This window comes from Culicoides brevitarsis, chromosome 1, assembly GCF_036172545.1.
Source record: "Culicoides brevitarsis isolate CSIRO-B50_1 chromosome 1, AGI_CSIRO_Cbre_v1, whole genome shotgun sequence".
In the NCBI taxonomy this organism is placed as follows: Eukaryota; Metazoa; Arthropoda; class Insecta; order Diptera; family Ceratopogonidae; genus Culicoides; species Culicoides brevitarsis.
This window is the reverse complement of record NC_087085.1, coordinates 25,021,934-25,039,136: the sequence shown is the minus strand read 5'-3', so window position 1 is coordinate 25,039,136 and position 17,203 is coordinate 25,021,934. Positions and strand designations below refer to the sequence as shown.

Genomic DNA, 17,203 nt, shown 5'->3' with positions numbered 1-17,203 from the left:
GCAATGAAAGCTATTTTCTTAACCACAAATCGCATTTGTCATTATTATATTAGTTCAATTTCATAGAAAAATTTTATATTTAGGTTGAAATGCTGTATCAACGTTATTTCCTTCGGATGAATCAAAGCAATGCTGTTCACATAATCTGGTTGTTACTTGGCCTAGTCATTATTTTGCTGATCATATACACAGCCAACACATTTTCTATTTTTCCCAGCAGGATACCATGTAAGAGACTTTCAATTTATTCCATTTTCGCATTCATTAATAAACACTCCAATTCTTGTGAGTTTATTGAAACGCAGATAATTAAGTGAAAAGCTCTTGATTGAAAAAACAAAATTAACGAGCGATTGTAGTATATTCCAATTTAAAAGCGATATCGATAGGCATTGTGTGGGCATCTGCTACAAGTACAAAAAATTTTCGAGAATTTTATTAAATATTCCATAATAGTTACGTACAAGAGTATTAAGAATTTTAGTATATCCCTTTTCACCATACACAACGAGACCATATTAAATTTTCCATTTCATTATGCACACTAACCGATATATAAATAAATCTGTTATTTCGACAACAAACAGGTAATTACAAAAACCTAGGTGATAGTTTTGTGGTGAACGCATCATCAACGACAACGACGATACCATCATCAACATCATCATCATCCTCGATATCCTTGCAATCCGTTTATGACAGCGATGATGCCATAATAAATAACAACAGGAGTATTAGTAGTTATAGCGATAGCAGTAGTAGTAAAAGTGAGAAAATTGTAAAAAATCGGAGCAACATGACTGATAACGAGAGTATACTTTATCATCATTATAAAAAGAACATCAGCCAGAGCGGCAGCAATGACATGCATCACGTCAACGGTGGAAGGGAACAAAAACCGTGGAGGTAAATACAATTTCTTTTGTGTGTGCGATGTGAAAGCTGCAATGATGGAGCTTTGTTTAGCGTTATGATTTTGCGGTAACAAGGCTGTAGAAGGATTTTTCCATATTGTGGAGAAGTCATTATAATTTGTGTGACAAATACTTATTCGCGTTTTCAGGCGGCAAAAAAAGAACATACTTTAACTTTTTTTTACCTTGTTTTATAACATCGACTAATGACGAACAGCTAAAAAAAATTGTTGTGTGTTGCTAGACAAGAAAAAATAAGACAAACGACAATATTTAATGAGGAAAAATATTCACAAAATTGTAATTTTTAGGCCAATACAAAAAACAAAAATGTTTTCGATTTCATAGATATTTTTAAATTTCAGTAAAAGGTACATGTACCACATAATTTTCACAAAATTTGCTTAAATCAAAGAAAAATAAAATAATGAATTTTGGAAATTTTTCAATTCTTCAAATCAAAAAAAAAATCCTGTAATTTCCATTTTTTTTTTTGGGGAGAAGATGCTCTTGGGATAAATCGTTTTTCAGGGCAAAAAAGCTTTAAAAAATTAGGAATATTGTTAATTTTTCTACATTATTGATCAATTTTAACTTAAAATTTTAAAATGTACCTATGATAAAACTGAACTTTAAATTATATTAATAGAATTTTTAAGAAAGATAAAAAAAATGAGGCAAAGAAAAAAATCACAAAAAAAAAAGTGGGATAAAATCAAGAAAAAATTTTAAAATTGTTTTGGCCTTACGTTATCATAAAAGCCTGATGACCTACTGTACGTTCTTCTCATCCCATAAATTAACGTTATGTCATGTTTGTCAAAGTTTACGACAAAGTTTTTATTATTTTAAATAATGATGCTAAAAATGTTGGAAGGAGGATCATTATTAGCTTCTTTTTCCATGTTTTGCAACATGTCTCTGAAATTAAGCAATTATTATGTTTTTGATCTTCTTTGAAGTTAGTCTCCTTGCTATGTAGGACATTCAACGCGTATCAATTTAATAAAAAAAGGAAGAATCTTTGATGTATGACTCCATAAGGGAGGTTTCTGTTTGTTTGTGAAGGGTTCCTTTGTAAAAATGTTTTTTTTTTCAGTCAGAAAATCGATACTTTTCTATTTCCGTTTATTCTACCTTTGCAGCAGCATCAACATCTCTAGCAGTAAGTCGTCAACAGCAAGCTCGTTAGATGCCATCGATGTGTGTCGTGACGACGTCATCGTCGACTGGATGCCATTCTCGGTGTCACACTTTTCCATGTTGACAGTTTGCATCATCACGTACATAGTGCTATTGTTCTGCCTGAACCGGAAAAGACTTAATGAGATTTACCTTTTCTACATTTCGTATGCGATTATTTTCACACTCCTCTTTATTGACGTAAGCTTTTTAACGTTTTCATCAAGGTGAGTTCCATTAGTTTGTCGGTACGAAAAGAAAATGAAAAGTTTTCAGTGATTACAGCAATTATAACGCAAGTGGCAGCATAACGATTGTGTCGGTGTACGTGATTTACACAATGCTTCCGATACGATTACGCGAAGCGATAATTGGAGCAACTCTCCTGACTGGCATCCATTTGGCAATGGTGTTATCGATGAACAACGACGCGTCCTTGAATGCGGATCTCGTGTGGACCGGCTTTATCGCGCTGAGTTGCGTTAATTTGTGCGGCATTATGTTACACTTTCCGCGCGAGCAGTCACAGCGGAAGGCGTTTCTTGAGACGCGCGATTGCGTCGAGGCACGTCTGAAAATCCAGCGAGAAAATCAGCAGCAAGAACAATTATTGTTATCCGTGTTACCGCGACACGTAGCGATGGAAATGAAGAACGATATTGCGGGGCAGCCACGCGAAGAACAATTTCACAAGATTTATATACAACGACACGAGAACGTGAGTATATTATTTGCTGACATCTGCGGTTTTACGACAATGAGTGATCAGTGCACGGCCGAGGAGTTGGTTCGACTGCTGAACGAGTTATTTGCACGTTTTGACAAGCTTGCACAAGAACATCATTGTTTACGGATAAAATTGCTTGGCGATTGTTACTACTGTGTATCGGGACTGCCCGAAGCGAGACCAGATCATGCATTGTGTGCGGTCGAGATGGGACTCGATATGATTGATGCGATTGCGTAAGTGTAGAAATTTGTTTGAACATCATTAAAATCGTTCCTTTTTATCGCATTTCGAAAAAGAAATATGCAGACAAATGACCAAGCCACTAGGATTGAAAAAATTTCTCAGGTCACGTGGTTTGAAAATTTCTCAGGTCACGTGGTTCGTGGTCAAAAAATTTTCAAAACTTTTATAAGAAATGCGGTTATTCTTCTTTGAATGACAATCTTAAATTATATTTTTTCTTTACATTTAAAGATTGGTGCGAGAAGTAATGGCTGTGAACGTTAATATGCGCGTAGGAATTCACACAGGTCGTGTGCATTGCGGGGTTCTCGGACTCCGGAAATGGCAATTCGACGTGTGGTCCAATGATGTCACGCTGGCCAACTACATGGAAAGCGGTGGCGTACCTGGCCGAGTTCACATAACGAAGGAAACACTAAATTGCTTGAATGACCACTACGAAGTCGAGGAAGGAAAAGGTTGTGAAAGAAATTCCTATTTAAAAGACCATCAAATACAGACGTATCTTATTGTGCCAAAGGACAGCTATCGAACGGTAATAACCTGCACAAAAATATTCTCTGCTCGGAAATAAATTGTTTATTTGTTTCCCTTTTTATGGTAACTTTTCTCCTATAAATACACACATTGACATTGGGTTATGCCAATAGCACACGTTATCCAAACAATCGTCATCGATAAACGGAAATGTGTCGAAAGAGTTGAGAACGTTGGGACATTGGGGCAAGTACGTGATGTTGTTTCGCATAGAACATTTTCAAAAAGTTAATTCTCGTCTGTTCTTGACCCGTTTTTTATTTTTTTTTTAATATAGACTCGGCTTTGGCGTTGACAAGTGCGAGACGAAATCAACAGAGGAGGAACTCAACGAATACCTCTTGAAAGCGATTGACGCACGTAGTATCGACAGACTGCGACGTGACCACTGTCACAAAGTGCTCCTGACGTTCAAAAAATCGGACATCGAAGAGAAATATTCCAAGGATCCCGATCCCATGCTCGACATTTACTTTAATTGCACAACAATCGTTTTCCTAACAACGCTTATCATTCAGTTGATTACACTCAAAATGTAAGCCAATTACGCGGCCCTCAAAATTTCATGGATTAACAAATCATAAATAAATATTTCCAGGAATTTGTACGATTATTCGGTAATTCTCATCGTGTCGATGGTTTTTACAGTGCTTGTGTGTCCAATTTGGTGTAAGCAAAGCAAGGTAAATGTCTGAAAGAAAACAAATTGAAGATGAAATTTATTCAATATTGATGTTATGTGGCATTTTCCAATTTAAAAGTTTATCTTCTGATCAACCACCGATAACATGATTAAAGCTATCTATCTCTGATGTTTCTCTTTTTCCACCACCAGTTTTCGATTGAGTGCTTTAACACATACACTGATCGCATTCACAGCAAAAATGGGTGTGCACAACTTGTATCCTTATCAATTGCTGTAACAACGATTTTTTTATCGTACTTTAAAATCGTAAGTGAATTGAAATGAATCTTGAATGATTGCCACTTAACTTTGATTTTCTTTCATTTTCAGCTAAATGTTAGCTCATCTGATGCAAATGCGTGTGAATTATCGAAGATGTTTGATGTAAGCTCTGCCAAATTGTTTCTCATTCGAAATTTTCTCATTTTTCACCGAATTACAGGTCGTTACCGTGCTGACGCTCCTCACGATAATTGTGGCTGCTGTTCACCAATCAATAAAAATTTTATTAAAAATTGGCTTGTTACTGTTGATATTGCTCCTTTATCTAATTGTGGTATTTATGTTGCGTGACAAGGGAATGCAATATAGTTGTGAGCTGTGGTGAGTAAATATTTTTTTGCTTTGCGACATTTATTAACGTTTTTTTTCGCTGTTTATATCATCAACACCTCAGGCATTCCCTTACAACGCGCTTCCACATTGATATCGTATTTGTGATTGTGTTCCTGCTCGGACAGTTAATTAACACCCAGCAAATGGAAATTACGCGTCGGCTTGATTTCATTTGGAAACTCCAAGCGACAGAGGAAAAAACAGAGACCGAGCATTTGCAGGCGTACAATCGAAAATTGCTGGCGAATATTTTACCAGTACACGTGGCTGATTACTTCTTGTCACGTGATAAGAACATAGATGTAAGATAATTTGTTTTTAATTTTCTAGTGTGTCTCGGTGGATTTGTCTGCTATGCAAAGGCATTTGTTGTCAGTAACGAGAAAAGCAACGTTCTACAGAGAAAAAGAAACGCGCTCATGTCTTAAGATTAACAATTTTCGGATTTTCCAAAAAAAAAAACATTTTTTTTCTCTGTAGATCAGATAAAGACGATATGTTTTATTTCTTCGCGTGTTTATTTATGGCACACGAAAAATACTTTATTGCTTTCACTTCAAAAACACGAATCCCATTCCACTTCTTGTGCCACATAAATTTTTACAAACTTCCTTTTTTCTTTTTTTGTTTTGCTATTTTAGGAAATTTACCACGAACAATGCGAGAGTGTTTGTGTCATGTTTGCTACAATCCCAAATTTTTCCGAATTTTATGTAGAATTAGAGGCAAATAACGAGGGTGTTGAATGTCTGCGTCTCTTAAATGAAATAATAGTTGATTTTGATGAATTGTTGTCCCAGGAAAGATTTAGGTGAGTCGTCCATACAAATGCTTTCCGAGAATTTTTTTGCATTATTGAAAATTGTTGTCCATCTGTGATTTAGTTATGTGGAAAAAATAAAAAGCACAGGAAGTACGTACATGGCAGCAAGTGGCTTGACAAATAACACGACGGGACATCAACATGTTTTTGCTATGATTGAGTATGCCGTCGAGCTATTTCAGAAGATAACGAATGTGAATGAACATTCATTTAATAATTTCCGCATGAGAATCGGCATCAATATTGGAAGTGTGGTTGCCGGTGTCATTGGCTCGAGAAAACCGCAGTACGGTGAGTTTTGTTAATTCGTTTGAACTTTATCATTTTCTCATTATTTTATGCATGATGAATATTGCAGACATTTGGGGAAATACAGTTAATGTTGCATCTCGCATGGACTCCACTGGAATTATGGATCACATTCAAGTAACGGAGGAAGTTTATCGCATTGTCAAGGACAAATACCACCTGACGTGTCGTGGCACGGTACATGTCAAAGGCAAAGGCTCCATGGTAACATATTTGATGCCTGGACTTCCAGGCTAAATCCATCGTTGTTGCTTTCGTTGTTGTTACAAAAAAAAATATATATTGATCTCTGAAAAATAAATAAACCTAATGAACGAAAATGTTAGAGCTAAAAGAAAAATAAATTAGTTAAGAATAAATTAAATAGATACATATCATATCGAATTTATGAGAAAATAAGAAAAAACGTTAAATGATATTGAAAGATGTTGCCAAAAAAAAAAATTAGACAGTCATGTTAAGTGTAGCTAAATATAATTAGGAGGATGGAAAACGATCTATTTTTGAACAAATAAAACTCACGAATCGGAATCAAAAAATGATCAAAGAAAGATAAATAAATCATTATTTTATTTAGATACGAAAAATACATTTTATTTTATTTTATTCTTCATCATCTTGTCTCATTATTCCATCGAATATTTTTTGTTGAGGTAAGTTTTTCTACTTGATACGTAACTAAGTAACGTAAATGAGGCTCATGTGTGATAAATTTATTGCTTGCCATATGTGTCACGCATTAAAGTATCATCATTACTGATTTTCATCATCGTCATCATTGAATGGAAAATCGATCGTAACTCATTTGGTATGTGTGTTCGGGTACGGCAAGACGAGATTTATGTCAATATCCTACAGCAAAGTAACCATCTGCTCCAAATTTACAACAAGACTACTAATGAAAAGATGTGTGCGGAGGAGACGTGTGTTTTGATCAAACAAGTCGAATTAATTTCGGTTGACACAATTATTATCAAAATTTAATGTTCAGTGACAGAATGGCTCTTGAGGTTTAGCGAAAACGAGCGGGTTTAACAATTAATGAAATAAAATGTCGTTTGAATGGCGTGATTTGATGAAATTTATGTGATGAAGTTAAATTTAATTGTTGAGATGTTTTTCAAGGTCGCTCTTTCCATTCCAAAAAAAAATATTTTATGGACAAAAAATTCAAAATAAATTTGGAGCGGTTTAGGTAATTAAATCTTTCAAAAAATTTCCAGATGTCAAAAAACGAAAAATTCATATAATTTTATCGCATCGTCAAACAAATAACTTCTCACAATCACTGTGAAACTTTTCAAAATGTTCCTTTTGTCCTCATTGCTGTGGCAAGCAGTGGTTTTCCGCTTCTTATCGTTCTAATTGTGCAAATTTACTGAACTGAGTTGATTCAATTATATTATTTTCTCTCTTCTGTAGAACCTCACTTTAACGAGAATGATCTTTAGGACGACAAATGTCGAGTTCATTAAAGAGGATATTCCAAGTAAATTAAGAGCTCACAAAATGTGACGCCCTACTCGAACTATATAAATTTCACCGAAAATTCCATTTAAAAGTTTAAAATGTTGTCATTCACATTTGCTGGAAAATACGAAATTGCTATAGGCAAAACAAAATATTTTCACTAAAATTTATTTCATTGAAGTACAATATTATTATTTTTATTCATTTATGAGTGAGTTGGTTTCCATGTGCTCCTACATTATAATATTTATTATGTGCAGTCAATTGTGCTGAAATTCATTCGTATGTCTAAAAAGTTTAATTTTTTTCTGCACGAGTCCTCGAACCTGTCCATAACAGTCCAATTACTTTGTTTACACAACATTTCCCGTTATTTAATTAAGCAACGATTTTTTTATACATATTTTTTTCTATACGTTTTTTTTAATGAATAAACTGTCAATTAAATATTTTTCGCGCTAATTTAATTGTTATTTAAAAATTCCATGTTCTGCAACCTTAAATATTCGCGAGGCACCTACGTTGATCATCGCAAATATTGTGGCTTTCGAGACGTGGATCTCTTACAGTGCAATCCATTTACTGCGGCTCAAATCATTCAACTTTGTTGCACTCAACAATATTTTAAAATTCTCTCTAATAAAATTCTATTTTTATCAATGGACCCAAACTCAAACTGTAAGCCGCTTAAATGTGTGTATGCACCGCCAGTAAAGTCTTCTCAATCTCGTACGTGAAAATTTTAAAACAACGACACATGTTGAACATACTAATTAACAGTGAAAACAAGAGAGGCAGAGATATTTGACTAAGAATAGCAGGTAAAGTGAAGCATATTAGTGTCAGTTTTTCGCCGTAGTCGTAATTGTCAAGTCGGAAAAACGTGCTCGGTGTTCTAATTTTTTTTTTCGTCTTAATTTTCTGACATAAAACAAAGCAATTCCAAGCAAAATGTCGTCAACATTAATGGATGAGGATCCCCTTTTCACGTCGTTGTGCAGTTCAAAGACCGTGCAAGCAGACGATAGTGGATTTTTCTACAACTTTTTCACAAGTGTCGAGGAAAATTTCCCGTCGAAAACATGGCTCAAGGATTATTATGCGAGATTACCGAACGATAAAGAGAAGTTAAGAGTACTTTACACGGATCCAGCAATTTGCGATACCGTTCTTGGAACACTTGAGCATGTAAAACCAGTTTTCCGACAAAAAGATGCGAAATTTTCCTTACATGTAAGTGTTTTTAAAATAATTTTTTTATTATTTTTAATTGAGAGATACCCGGAAATTTTCTCACCTCTCTTGAGATTGGATCTCACAGTTTTAAGACCGTATTTTCTCTGTTTATTTACATCCGGACGTACTGAAACATCGTAGAAAAGAGAAGAAGCGCATGAACTTATGCGACAAGGGAAATTGCAACAGGCTTTGATTGTGGCCTCACAAGCAGTGTTGCGGGCTCCTAAAAAGAGTTTGTTTTCTAATTTTTATTTTAAGCTTTCAATTCTAACTATTTTTTCTCGTTAGATGAAAACATGACGGTCGATCATGGTTTGAGTCTTGCATTTGCTTTCTGGATTCGTGGAGAGATTTTCATTGAAATGCTAGATGGCGCATTGGCTTTGAAGGACTTTCAATTATCTGCAAAGTATGGCGTGCCTGCAAGTCAAAATCCAAAATATTACTTGAGATTGGCCAAATGCTACAAATGTAAGAAATTTTGAAGCTTTTAAAATTTTAGTTAAGCTAATTTCCTATTTGGCAGTGCTAGGAGATGAGAAAAAGTTACAAGTGACATTGAATGTCTTCAGAAATCTTAACGGAGGAGATTCGTTTGAGGAGCAGAAACTCATGGACGAGTTGAAAGATTTAGAAGCTCGGTTGCTTTCGAAGGGCAAAGACAAATTTTTAAAGGAACAGACTTTCAAGAGTAAATATTTTACTTGTGACGAATTTCATAGAAAATTCATTTTGGAGTTCATTGGAGTTCAAAAATTACGTTTTGCGATAACACACTGAGGGTTAAAGAAATGATTAGCATAATTTAGTGGAAATCCTTTAGAATCTTTAATATATTTTGGCGAAATTTATGGTAAAAATCAAGAAAACACCGAAAAATTAAAAAAAAAACACAAAAGTCAGAATTCTTAAAAAAATTTCTTTCAACCCAAAAGTTTAATTGAAAATGAAAAGTATCACTTTTGAACTCCCGTCATTTGATGTGGAATTTTTACTCTATTTGAAATACTTGTAACATCAACTTTTTCAGAGCCCGTAATCGTTGGTAAGCCCAGTGAAAAGCTTCCAGGTGCCTCAGATTTCCTCGATATCACTGATTCAAATGACAAGCGCACCGGTAAATTCGTTGTCGCCAAAAAGAACATCCCCGCTGGCGAAACACTTCACGTCGAAAAAGCCTTTGCGGCTCGCTTGTATCCTCGTAACTTTGGATCTCACTGTTCCGTTTGTTTTGCCCGGCTCACTGCTGCTGTTGGTTGTCTGGATTGCGCTGGCTTGGCATTTTGTTCAGTGGAATGTCGCGATATAGCTTGCGACACCTTCCACAAATACGAATGCCAATATTTGAATCTCATGATCGGATCGGGAATGTCAATTCTGTGTTTCATAACAATGAGAATCATATTGGAAGGAAAAACCCCTGCTGGAGCCATCACACGAGCAAAAGGACTTTTGGATAAACTCTGTGCCCACTCTGACATTCGCGATCCCGAAGATTATTTCCAACGTGCTTTGATGGCGACGTTCTTGTTGCGTATCTTACAAAAAGCTGGTTTCTTCGGACGTCGTTTGACGGAGGCTTCGGAACCCACGGAGCAGGAATTGGAAGTTGGTGCTGTTATGTTACAGTTACTTCAGGCATTGCAGTTCAATGCTCACGATATTTACGGCACAAAACTCTCAGGCAAGCATCGTTTCGACGATTCAAAAGTCCAAAGTTTGGGTGTTGGAATTTATCAAACTGCGGCAATGTTTAATCACGAATGTTATCCTGCAATTACGCGATATTTTCAAGGCACGGATATCATTTTGACATCAATTCGTCCACTGAAACCGGGAGATATCGCTTCGGAGAATTACGGACCGCAGTTCTCGAAATTGGGACTGAAAGAGCGTCAACGTTTACTTCGCAGTCGTTACTGGTTCAAATGCGAATGCAAGCCATGTGTGGAAGATTGGCCACTAGACAAAAATTTAACAAACTATGCACGTTTAAAGTGTCCCACAGATCATTGCAGTCACTACATTAAATATCCCAAGGACTTAAATAGGCCCGTCAAGTGCTCGATGTGCAAGAAAACGGTTTGTTTGAAAGCTAATGCCGAGTTGTTAAAGAAATGTGAAATGTAAGTGAATTTCCTTAGGAAGTTTCAACTAATAAATTTCTTTCTTGTTCTGATTTAGGCTTTACAAGGAAGGCGCAATGTTCATGGATGCCCAGAAAATACCCGAAGCAATTGAAAAATTCAAAATTGGATTAAACTTGTTCTATAAAGTTGCATTGCCACCACATAGGGACACACATATCGCACAAGAATCATTACGAACTTGTTATGCAGACAATGGAAATACTTACGTTATGTAGAAAAATTACAAAAGAAAAGTTTTAACAATTTTTTTTTATTTAACTTAATCATTAATATCTTTAAAGTAGTAAAAAAAATTGACAATGTTTGAGCAAAGTTGGTTTGTTTTGGCACTTTTTAACTTATTTTTTACAATTTTACTTTCACTTCTTCAATAATGCGAGGACTTTCACTGCCGACGGAGCTGCCTTCACCGCCATCCGTTATCGCGGCTCTTGTATTGTCTTCAACTTGTGGCTGAGTGAGAGTTCTGCCACGCAAACTTATTTGGATCGTCCTGAAAAAAAGAGATAAAATTTATGAATATTCTGACGTGATGTCAACAAACATGTAAATATAAGTAACAAGAAAGTAATTATCGTACAATCACGAGCAAGAGCAATTTAAACGATTTTTCCATCCACTTTGTTTATTTTTTGTCTACTACCTAGGCAAAGGCATGTTATTGCATTAATTAATTTCTTTTCACAGGAATATCCTTTTAGACTTTTTTTCTCATACATTCAAGCAACGTCAACAGAAAATAAACAGTTTCTATTTTTCGCATCGTTTTGCTCCCGGTTCGGTTTTGAATCCTCTTTTTGTATAAAATGTGTTATCGCCAGATAGCGAGTATCCTACATAAACCCGTTTTTTGCTTCCTTTTGAATGCATTTCATTCTCACAGGCAGTCTCACATTTAATCCGTTTTACGCTGAAAGTGAGTGTTTTTGATCCATCATTCAGACTAGGTAATAAAAATGCTCGTATGTCATTTATACATATGTGTCTGCGTGGAAAATATGAAAGCACCAAAGACTTGACTGGTAAATCCTTTTTTTTCATTTCATCTCACAATTTCAAAAGAGTTTTTGCTTAAATTACATTTTTTGGGTATAAAATTTTATTTTCAGTCTAAACCTCAAAGCTCAAAAAACATTCAAACCATGTAAATATTTATAGTACGTAAAATTTTGCGGTCATTTATGAAACTCCATTTATTTGAAAACATTTTTATTTATTTAATATGTTTTGTAACGAGTTGAAATTGCTAGAAATGTTGTATGATTACTTTTTTATGTGGCCATCCAGAGTTAAATAATTTTTGATTTATTTTTTCGAATAAATAACAGAAATTAAACGAGAAAGTATACTTTTCAGCAAAATAATTTACGCGAATGTGTTAGGCGATTAAATATATTTAATATAATTTTTATTAGACCCCCTCCATTTTATCCTCCGTTTTTAACTTTTTTTTGGTACTTTTCGATTGAAAAATTACAATTTTTTATTTTGAAAATTTTTGTTCGAATTTTTTCAATACTGATTTCAAAGAGTTTATTAAAAAAATATTTTTCCCCCTGATCAAAATCCTAATGGGACAAAAAAATTAAAATCACAGAAAAAAATTAAAAAAATTATAATTTGGAATTTGCCAAAAAATTTTAAATTTAAAAAAAATCGTTAAAAATTTTTAAAAATTTAAAACTCATTCGCCTTATGTAAATAATTTAAATCAGTAAAATATTATTTTACAAGAGTTATTTTCAGATTTTTCTCTTCTCACTGTAATTACACACCGGCAAACGCATGGTGCTCTAATTTCTGATTAATTGTGATGGATTATTATTGCCACTGCTTGCAGAATTTTATTATTATTGATTGTCAGTCAGCGTGCGAAACCATAATAAAGCTCGCATTCTGCCAACTGAGCAAATAAACAAGTAAAAATGAATAATTGTTTATTTATCGTCGTTGAACTCGTGCAATAATTGTAAAATAACGAAACTGTATATCCGATAAAGGTCAATAAAAAACAATTTTTCAAAGTTTGTACTTACAAAAATATGCTGAAAACGATGACTTGGGATGCAAACGTCAGCCAAAAGATTGAAGCCGGATAATCGTTTATCGTTGCATTGTACAACTGGAAACAGATTTGAAAAAAAAATCAGTAGCAAAAAGTTCAAATGCGAGAGATAAGATAAATTTACTTGCGAATACAAAGTGGCACTAATAAATGGAACTGCATTATCAAATACCGCCAAGACTGCAAAAAGTGTTCCTCGTTCTACGGAAAAAACGAAATGTGATAAGATTTTTTTTGTCATGAGATAATTCAAACAACAATGTAAGTACCTGCACTTGAAACGAGCTTTGACATGAATGAGCGGACAACGGGTGCCGTAACGGGTCCCAAACAAGCGACCGTTGCTCCGACATACATCATCCAACCACTTGTGGCAAAAGCGAAGAACACACGACCGGCGGCATGCGAAATGGAACCTGCCATAATGAGGACACAGTCGGACCATTTGAAGACCTTTGTCATAATTGGGATTCCCACCATCATCATGACGACATACGCCGACGACTGATACGTGCGGAAATTGCTAAAAACATCGGTGTTCCAATCGAGTTTGAGTTGCGTGTACAAATACAGCATATTCCGTTCGTCACGTTGGAACGTATAGAATCCCATGGCGACGAGAATCATCAAGATGTACATACGACGCTTTTCCGGACGTTTTTTCAGCACAGTCTTGAACGAACGTATCGCGTGATTCTTATCGAAGAAATCTGCGAATATATTCAGATAACCAATTTCGGAAATCGGTCTTTGGCTTTCGGTTGTCTGCCACTATTATGTCAACAATAAAAAAAGATCTAAATTAGTCACGTATTTTGATAAGCAATATTTATCTCACCTTAAGAAATACTAAAGAGTAGATTATCGATAGCAACATCAAACTGACATTACAAGCAAACATTGCTCCGAAACTCTTGTCAAACACGTTATTGTACAGCTCCTTGCCAATGGCCACTCCGGTCGGCATCGTAAGAAGGTACGCGGCATCAAGAATCGTAATTCGTAATGTGCGATTTTGTACGGTGGTAATGTCAGCAATGTACGCGAAGCAAGACGCAAAAATGGCAACATCAGCTCCTAGCAAGGCAGACGGAATGGTTGCCGTATAAATCACATAATTTAAAGGCCAATTTGGTTGATATGCATTTATGACGATCATCAAGGAATAAACCAACTTTCCCGTCAATCCCATGATTAAAGGCAGTTTTCGACCTCGTTTGTCACTCCAAGCACCCAAAAAGAGCGCGAGAAAAATTGGAATGATGTGACCGGCAATACTGTCCCATTGGTGGAAAAGTGACACAGTTTTTTGCACTTCCTTCTTAATATTTTCGAATTTTTCGATATTACGACAAATGTCTTCGTCGTAGCCGTGGTCCACGCGACACGCTTTGTAAACAAAAAACACTTGCTCCACGACATTCGTCAGCATAAAGGCCATCATGTAAAGGAACATCGTCGGTTCCACCGATATATTTCGGATCACCCGCATGACTTTTGAGCAACATGAATCATCTTGGACGACGGGAACAACAATCGGCTGCTGTTCGGCTTCCTGCATCGGTAGAATCCAAGCGTTACATAACACTCACATGTTTTTTATTCACTTTTTTGTACTTACCTGATATTTCTCTAACTTTTGTAGGTTCTGTTTTGTCTCCATATTGTGGAATTTTCCGTGTTTGAAACACGAAATTTAATTCAATCGAAAAAGTTATCAAAAAATACGTCTTTGTTGTTCACTTGCTCAGTTCATACTGACTGCACTTTTTAAAAACAAATACTTTTTTTGAAGTATTATCACTGATAAGCTAAACACACATCAAAATATTAGAGCTCTTCTCTTTTTATTGCTTTTGTGTGAATGAGACACACTCACGAGAAAATAAAAATAGATTAATTAACAGATAAGGACTTTGTTACTTGTTCAATCTACGGAGACTCAAAACATTGTCGTTTATTTACTTCAAAATGTCTATAATAATCAAGAATTCTTTAAAATTGTTTTCAATTTTTATCGTCTCTACATGCTGTTCGGACACAAAAACATATGATATTGCCGAGCAAAATCCCGAAATTCTACGATGGCAAGTGCATACAGAAACTGTTTTGCCGGCATTTGTCGTGTCAATTCTCATACATTACATAGAAAAAAGTCCAAAACAGAGAAAGAAAGTCGTCGTTCAGAAGCATAGCAATTCATTGAGAGAACGCTCTATGCCGTTTAGTACACTACACCAAACAAATGTTCGTTCCATACAGACGGGAAAATGGCAAAAAAGAAGAGAGAGAACATAATTATGTGCTCGGCAGGGCTGGATTTCAATGCTTTTTTCGTATCCACTAATGCAAGCCGTTAAAATATAATAGTAACCTAATTTGTGAGAGCAAGAAAAACAACTTTTAGTTTTGATTTCAGACCACAGACTTTTCGAGCCGCATGTAAGTAACTTCATACCTAAAGGAAAGTTTACATTTGCCTTCATTTGGATTATTATTTTATTTTTCTTGGTTTTCGTGGCAATGAATGTTTTAATCTTCAATTTATGAGAAACATCATGAGAAAAAGGAGGAACAAGTTTTTGTGGTCGAATAAGACAAACAATGTTTCTTATGGCATTAAAGTTTTTCCGTTCCGAGTTGCATTTTTAAAATCTTTGATATGGAAATATGTAAATATTTATTTTTTTTTATTTTGGGTGATTTATAGAAAAACTTTAAAAATTATTTTTATTTTGTCATTTCATTAATGTTCTATGCTAAGGCTTTTATTTAAAAAAAATAAAGTAAATAACATATTTTAACACAACCTAAATTTATTTTTAAATGTTTAGAACAGTAGAAGTTTAGAAAAAATCTCACGAGGAAAAAATAAATCAAAATTGACAGGTTTTTCAAAATTTTTCAAGAAATTTAAAAAAAAAATCAATTAAATTATTTTTTGTACTGATATTTATTTTTACTGAAGTTTCTTTTGTAATTTTTTTACTGAAATTATTGACATAGTTTTCCTTCTCTACATTTTGTTTTACAAAATTACTAAACTTAGGTAATTATATTTAATTTTTAGGTTGAAATGTTTTTAAATCAATTTATAACTAGCAAATCTAAAAAAAATAAAAATATTAATAAAAAGCCTAAAATTGCCTTAAAAAGCCAAAATTTAATTATTTTGTATTTCAAAACCAATAAATTACTAAAATTTAAATATTTTTTATAAAAAAATGATGGGTAAGAAGGCCGTATAAACAAAACAAGTTTTTAAAAGCATTCTCATTAAATTATTTTAAATATTTATTTTTAACAAGTTATTAAAAAATATAATACTTGCAATTCTTGAATTTAAAGAAAGTCCTTACTTTGTTAAGTGAAATACATTTTCTTTAATTTTCATCTTAAACCTTTTAATTTCTCAATGAGAATTCCATTAACATCACTTATTTATCGTAATTAACAAATTATTTTGTTGCGATAAAATGAATAACTATTGTAAAAAAAAATCCTGAAAAAGTTAACCTGAAAAGCCATCAATTATTGCGTTTTTCCATTAGGGTCACAAAATTGCTACAAAGTACGATAATGAGAAGACAATAACTTCATCAATGCACATTTTTTCCTCGTAAAAAAATTAGAAATAATCAGATCTTGATCTCTTTTGTATTAAAACAATTTGCTCACAATTTGCTTCATTAATAAAAGTACACCAGATTTTTATGTATTCATGCAGAATGCAGAAAACAATGATAAATGCTATAAATAATCATAATGTTAGACACTCGTATAAAATACAATGAATAATCATATTTCAAACGAAAAAAAAGTATCAAAATAGAAAAACTTTCAATCAATTTGAGCTCAATCAAAAAGCGAAAACACAAAAAAAAGTAAAACAGAACAATCATCACAATAAATTTATTATTTATTCGTCTGTAGACACACGCCTGTTGTTGACTTGGCATTGAGAAATACGCTGCGATCGATTTAAATGAAACGAGCGAAAAAAAAAGTAGAAAAGAAATATTCAAATCAGATGATGTGAAAATCTAGGTAGATGGAGCAAACCACAACAAATTGTGTGCAAACATAAAACTTTGCTACACAAAAAAAATACGAACGCCTTTTAAATGAACGATAACTAACTAAATAAATGAAGTTTTAAGCAAAATTTACTACTCACATGGTAGTAATTTCAGATTTATATGTCTTAACCGCAAATTTCCCCGTAGCTCTTCATCAGACAA

General features: G+C 34.1%; 3 protein-coding genes across 5 annotated transcripts; 2 read left to right on the top strand and 1 right to left on the bottom strand.

Moving 5' to 3' along the window:
* The first annotated feature begins 105 nt into the window (after positions 1-105).
* Positions 106-6,563, top strand: LOC134827741 (adenylate cyclase type 5-like). 3 transcript variants are annotated; one of them, XM_063840531.1, is made up of 15 exons: positions 106-228; positions 588-906; positions 2,063-2,323; positions 2,373-3,059; positions 3,301-3,604; positions 3,720-3,796; positions 3,884-4,141; positions 4,205-4,289; positions 4,442-4,558; positions 4,622-4,675; positions 4,734-4,894; positions 4,968-5,208; positions 5,548-5,717; positions 5,791-6,020; positions 6,088-6,563. In XM_063840531.1, exons 1-15 carry the CDS (start codon positions 117-119, stop codon positions 6,273-6,275), a joined length of 3,264 nt encoding a protein of 1,087 aa, XP_063696601.1. In that variant the 5' UTR covers positions 106-116; the 3' UTR covers positions 6,276-6,563. The 3 variants fall into 3 exon arrangements, with proteins under 3 accessions (XP_063696601.1, XP_063696602.1, XP_063696600.1); XM_063840532.1 differs by having other exon boundaries at positions 2,060-2,323; positions 2,382-3,059; XM_063840530.1 differs by having other exon boundaries at positions 2,060-2,323.
* Positions 6,564-8,386: 1,823 nt separating this feature from the next.
* Positions 8,387-11,390, top strand: LOC134827742 (SET and MYND domain-containing protein 4). The gene is made up of 6 exons (XM_063840533.1): positions 8,387-8,741; positions 8,886-8,979; positions 9,036-9,218; positions 9,274-9,438; positions 9,778-10,873; positions 10,932-11,390. Exons 1-6 carry the CDS (start codon positions 8,460-8,462, stop codon positions 11,110-11,112), a joined length of 2,001 nt encoding a protein of 666 aa, XP_063696603.1. The 5' UTR covers positions 8,387-8,459; the 3' UTR covers positions 11,113-11,390.
* LOC134827744 (proton-coupled folate transporter-like) lies at positions 11,133-14,905 on the bottom strand. The gene is made up of 6 exons (XM_063840535.1): positions 14,584-14,905; positions 13,801-14,517; positions 13,232-13,733; positions 13,087-13,163; positions 12,934-13,019; positions 11,133-11,390 (listed from the first exon to the last, which is right to left on the bottom strand). Exons 1-6 carry the CDS (start codon positions 14,623-14,625, stop codon positions 11,243-11,245), a joined length of 1,572 nt encoding a protein of 523 aa, XP_063696605.1. The 5' UTR covers positions 14,626-14,905; the 3' UTR covers positions 11,133-11,242.
* Between the last annotated feature and the right edge of the window lie 2,298 nt (positions 14,906-17,203).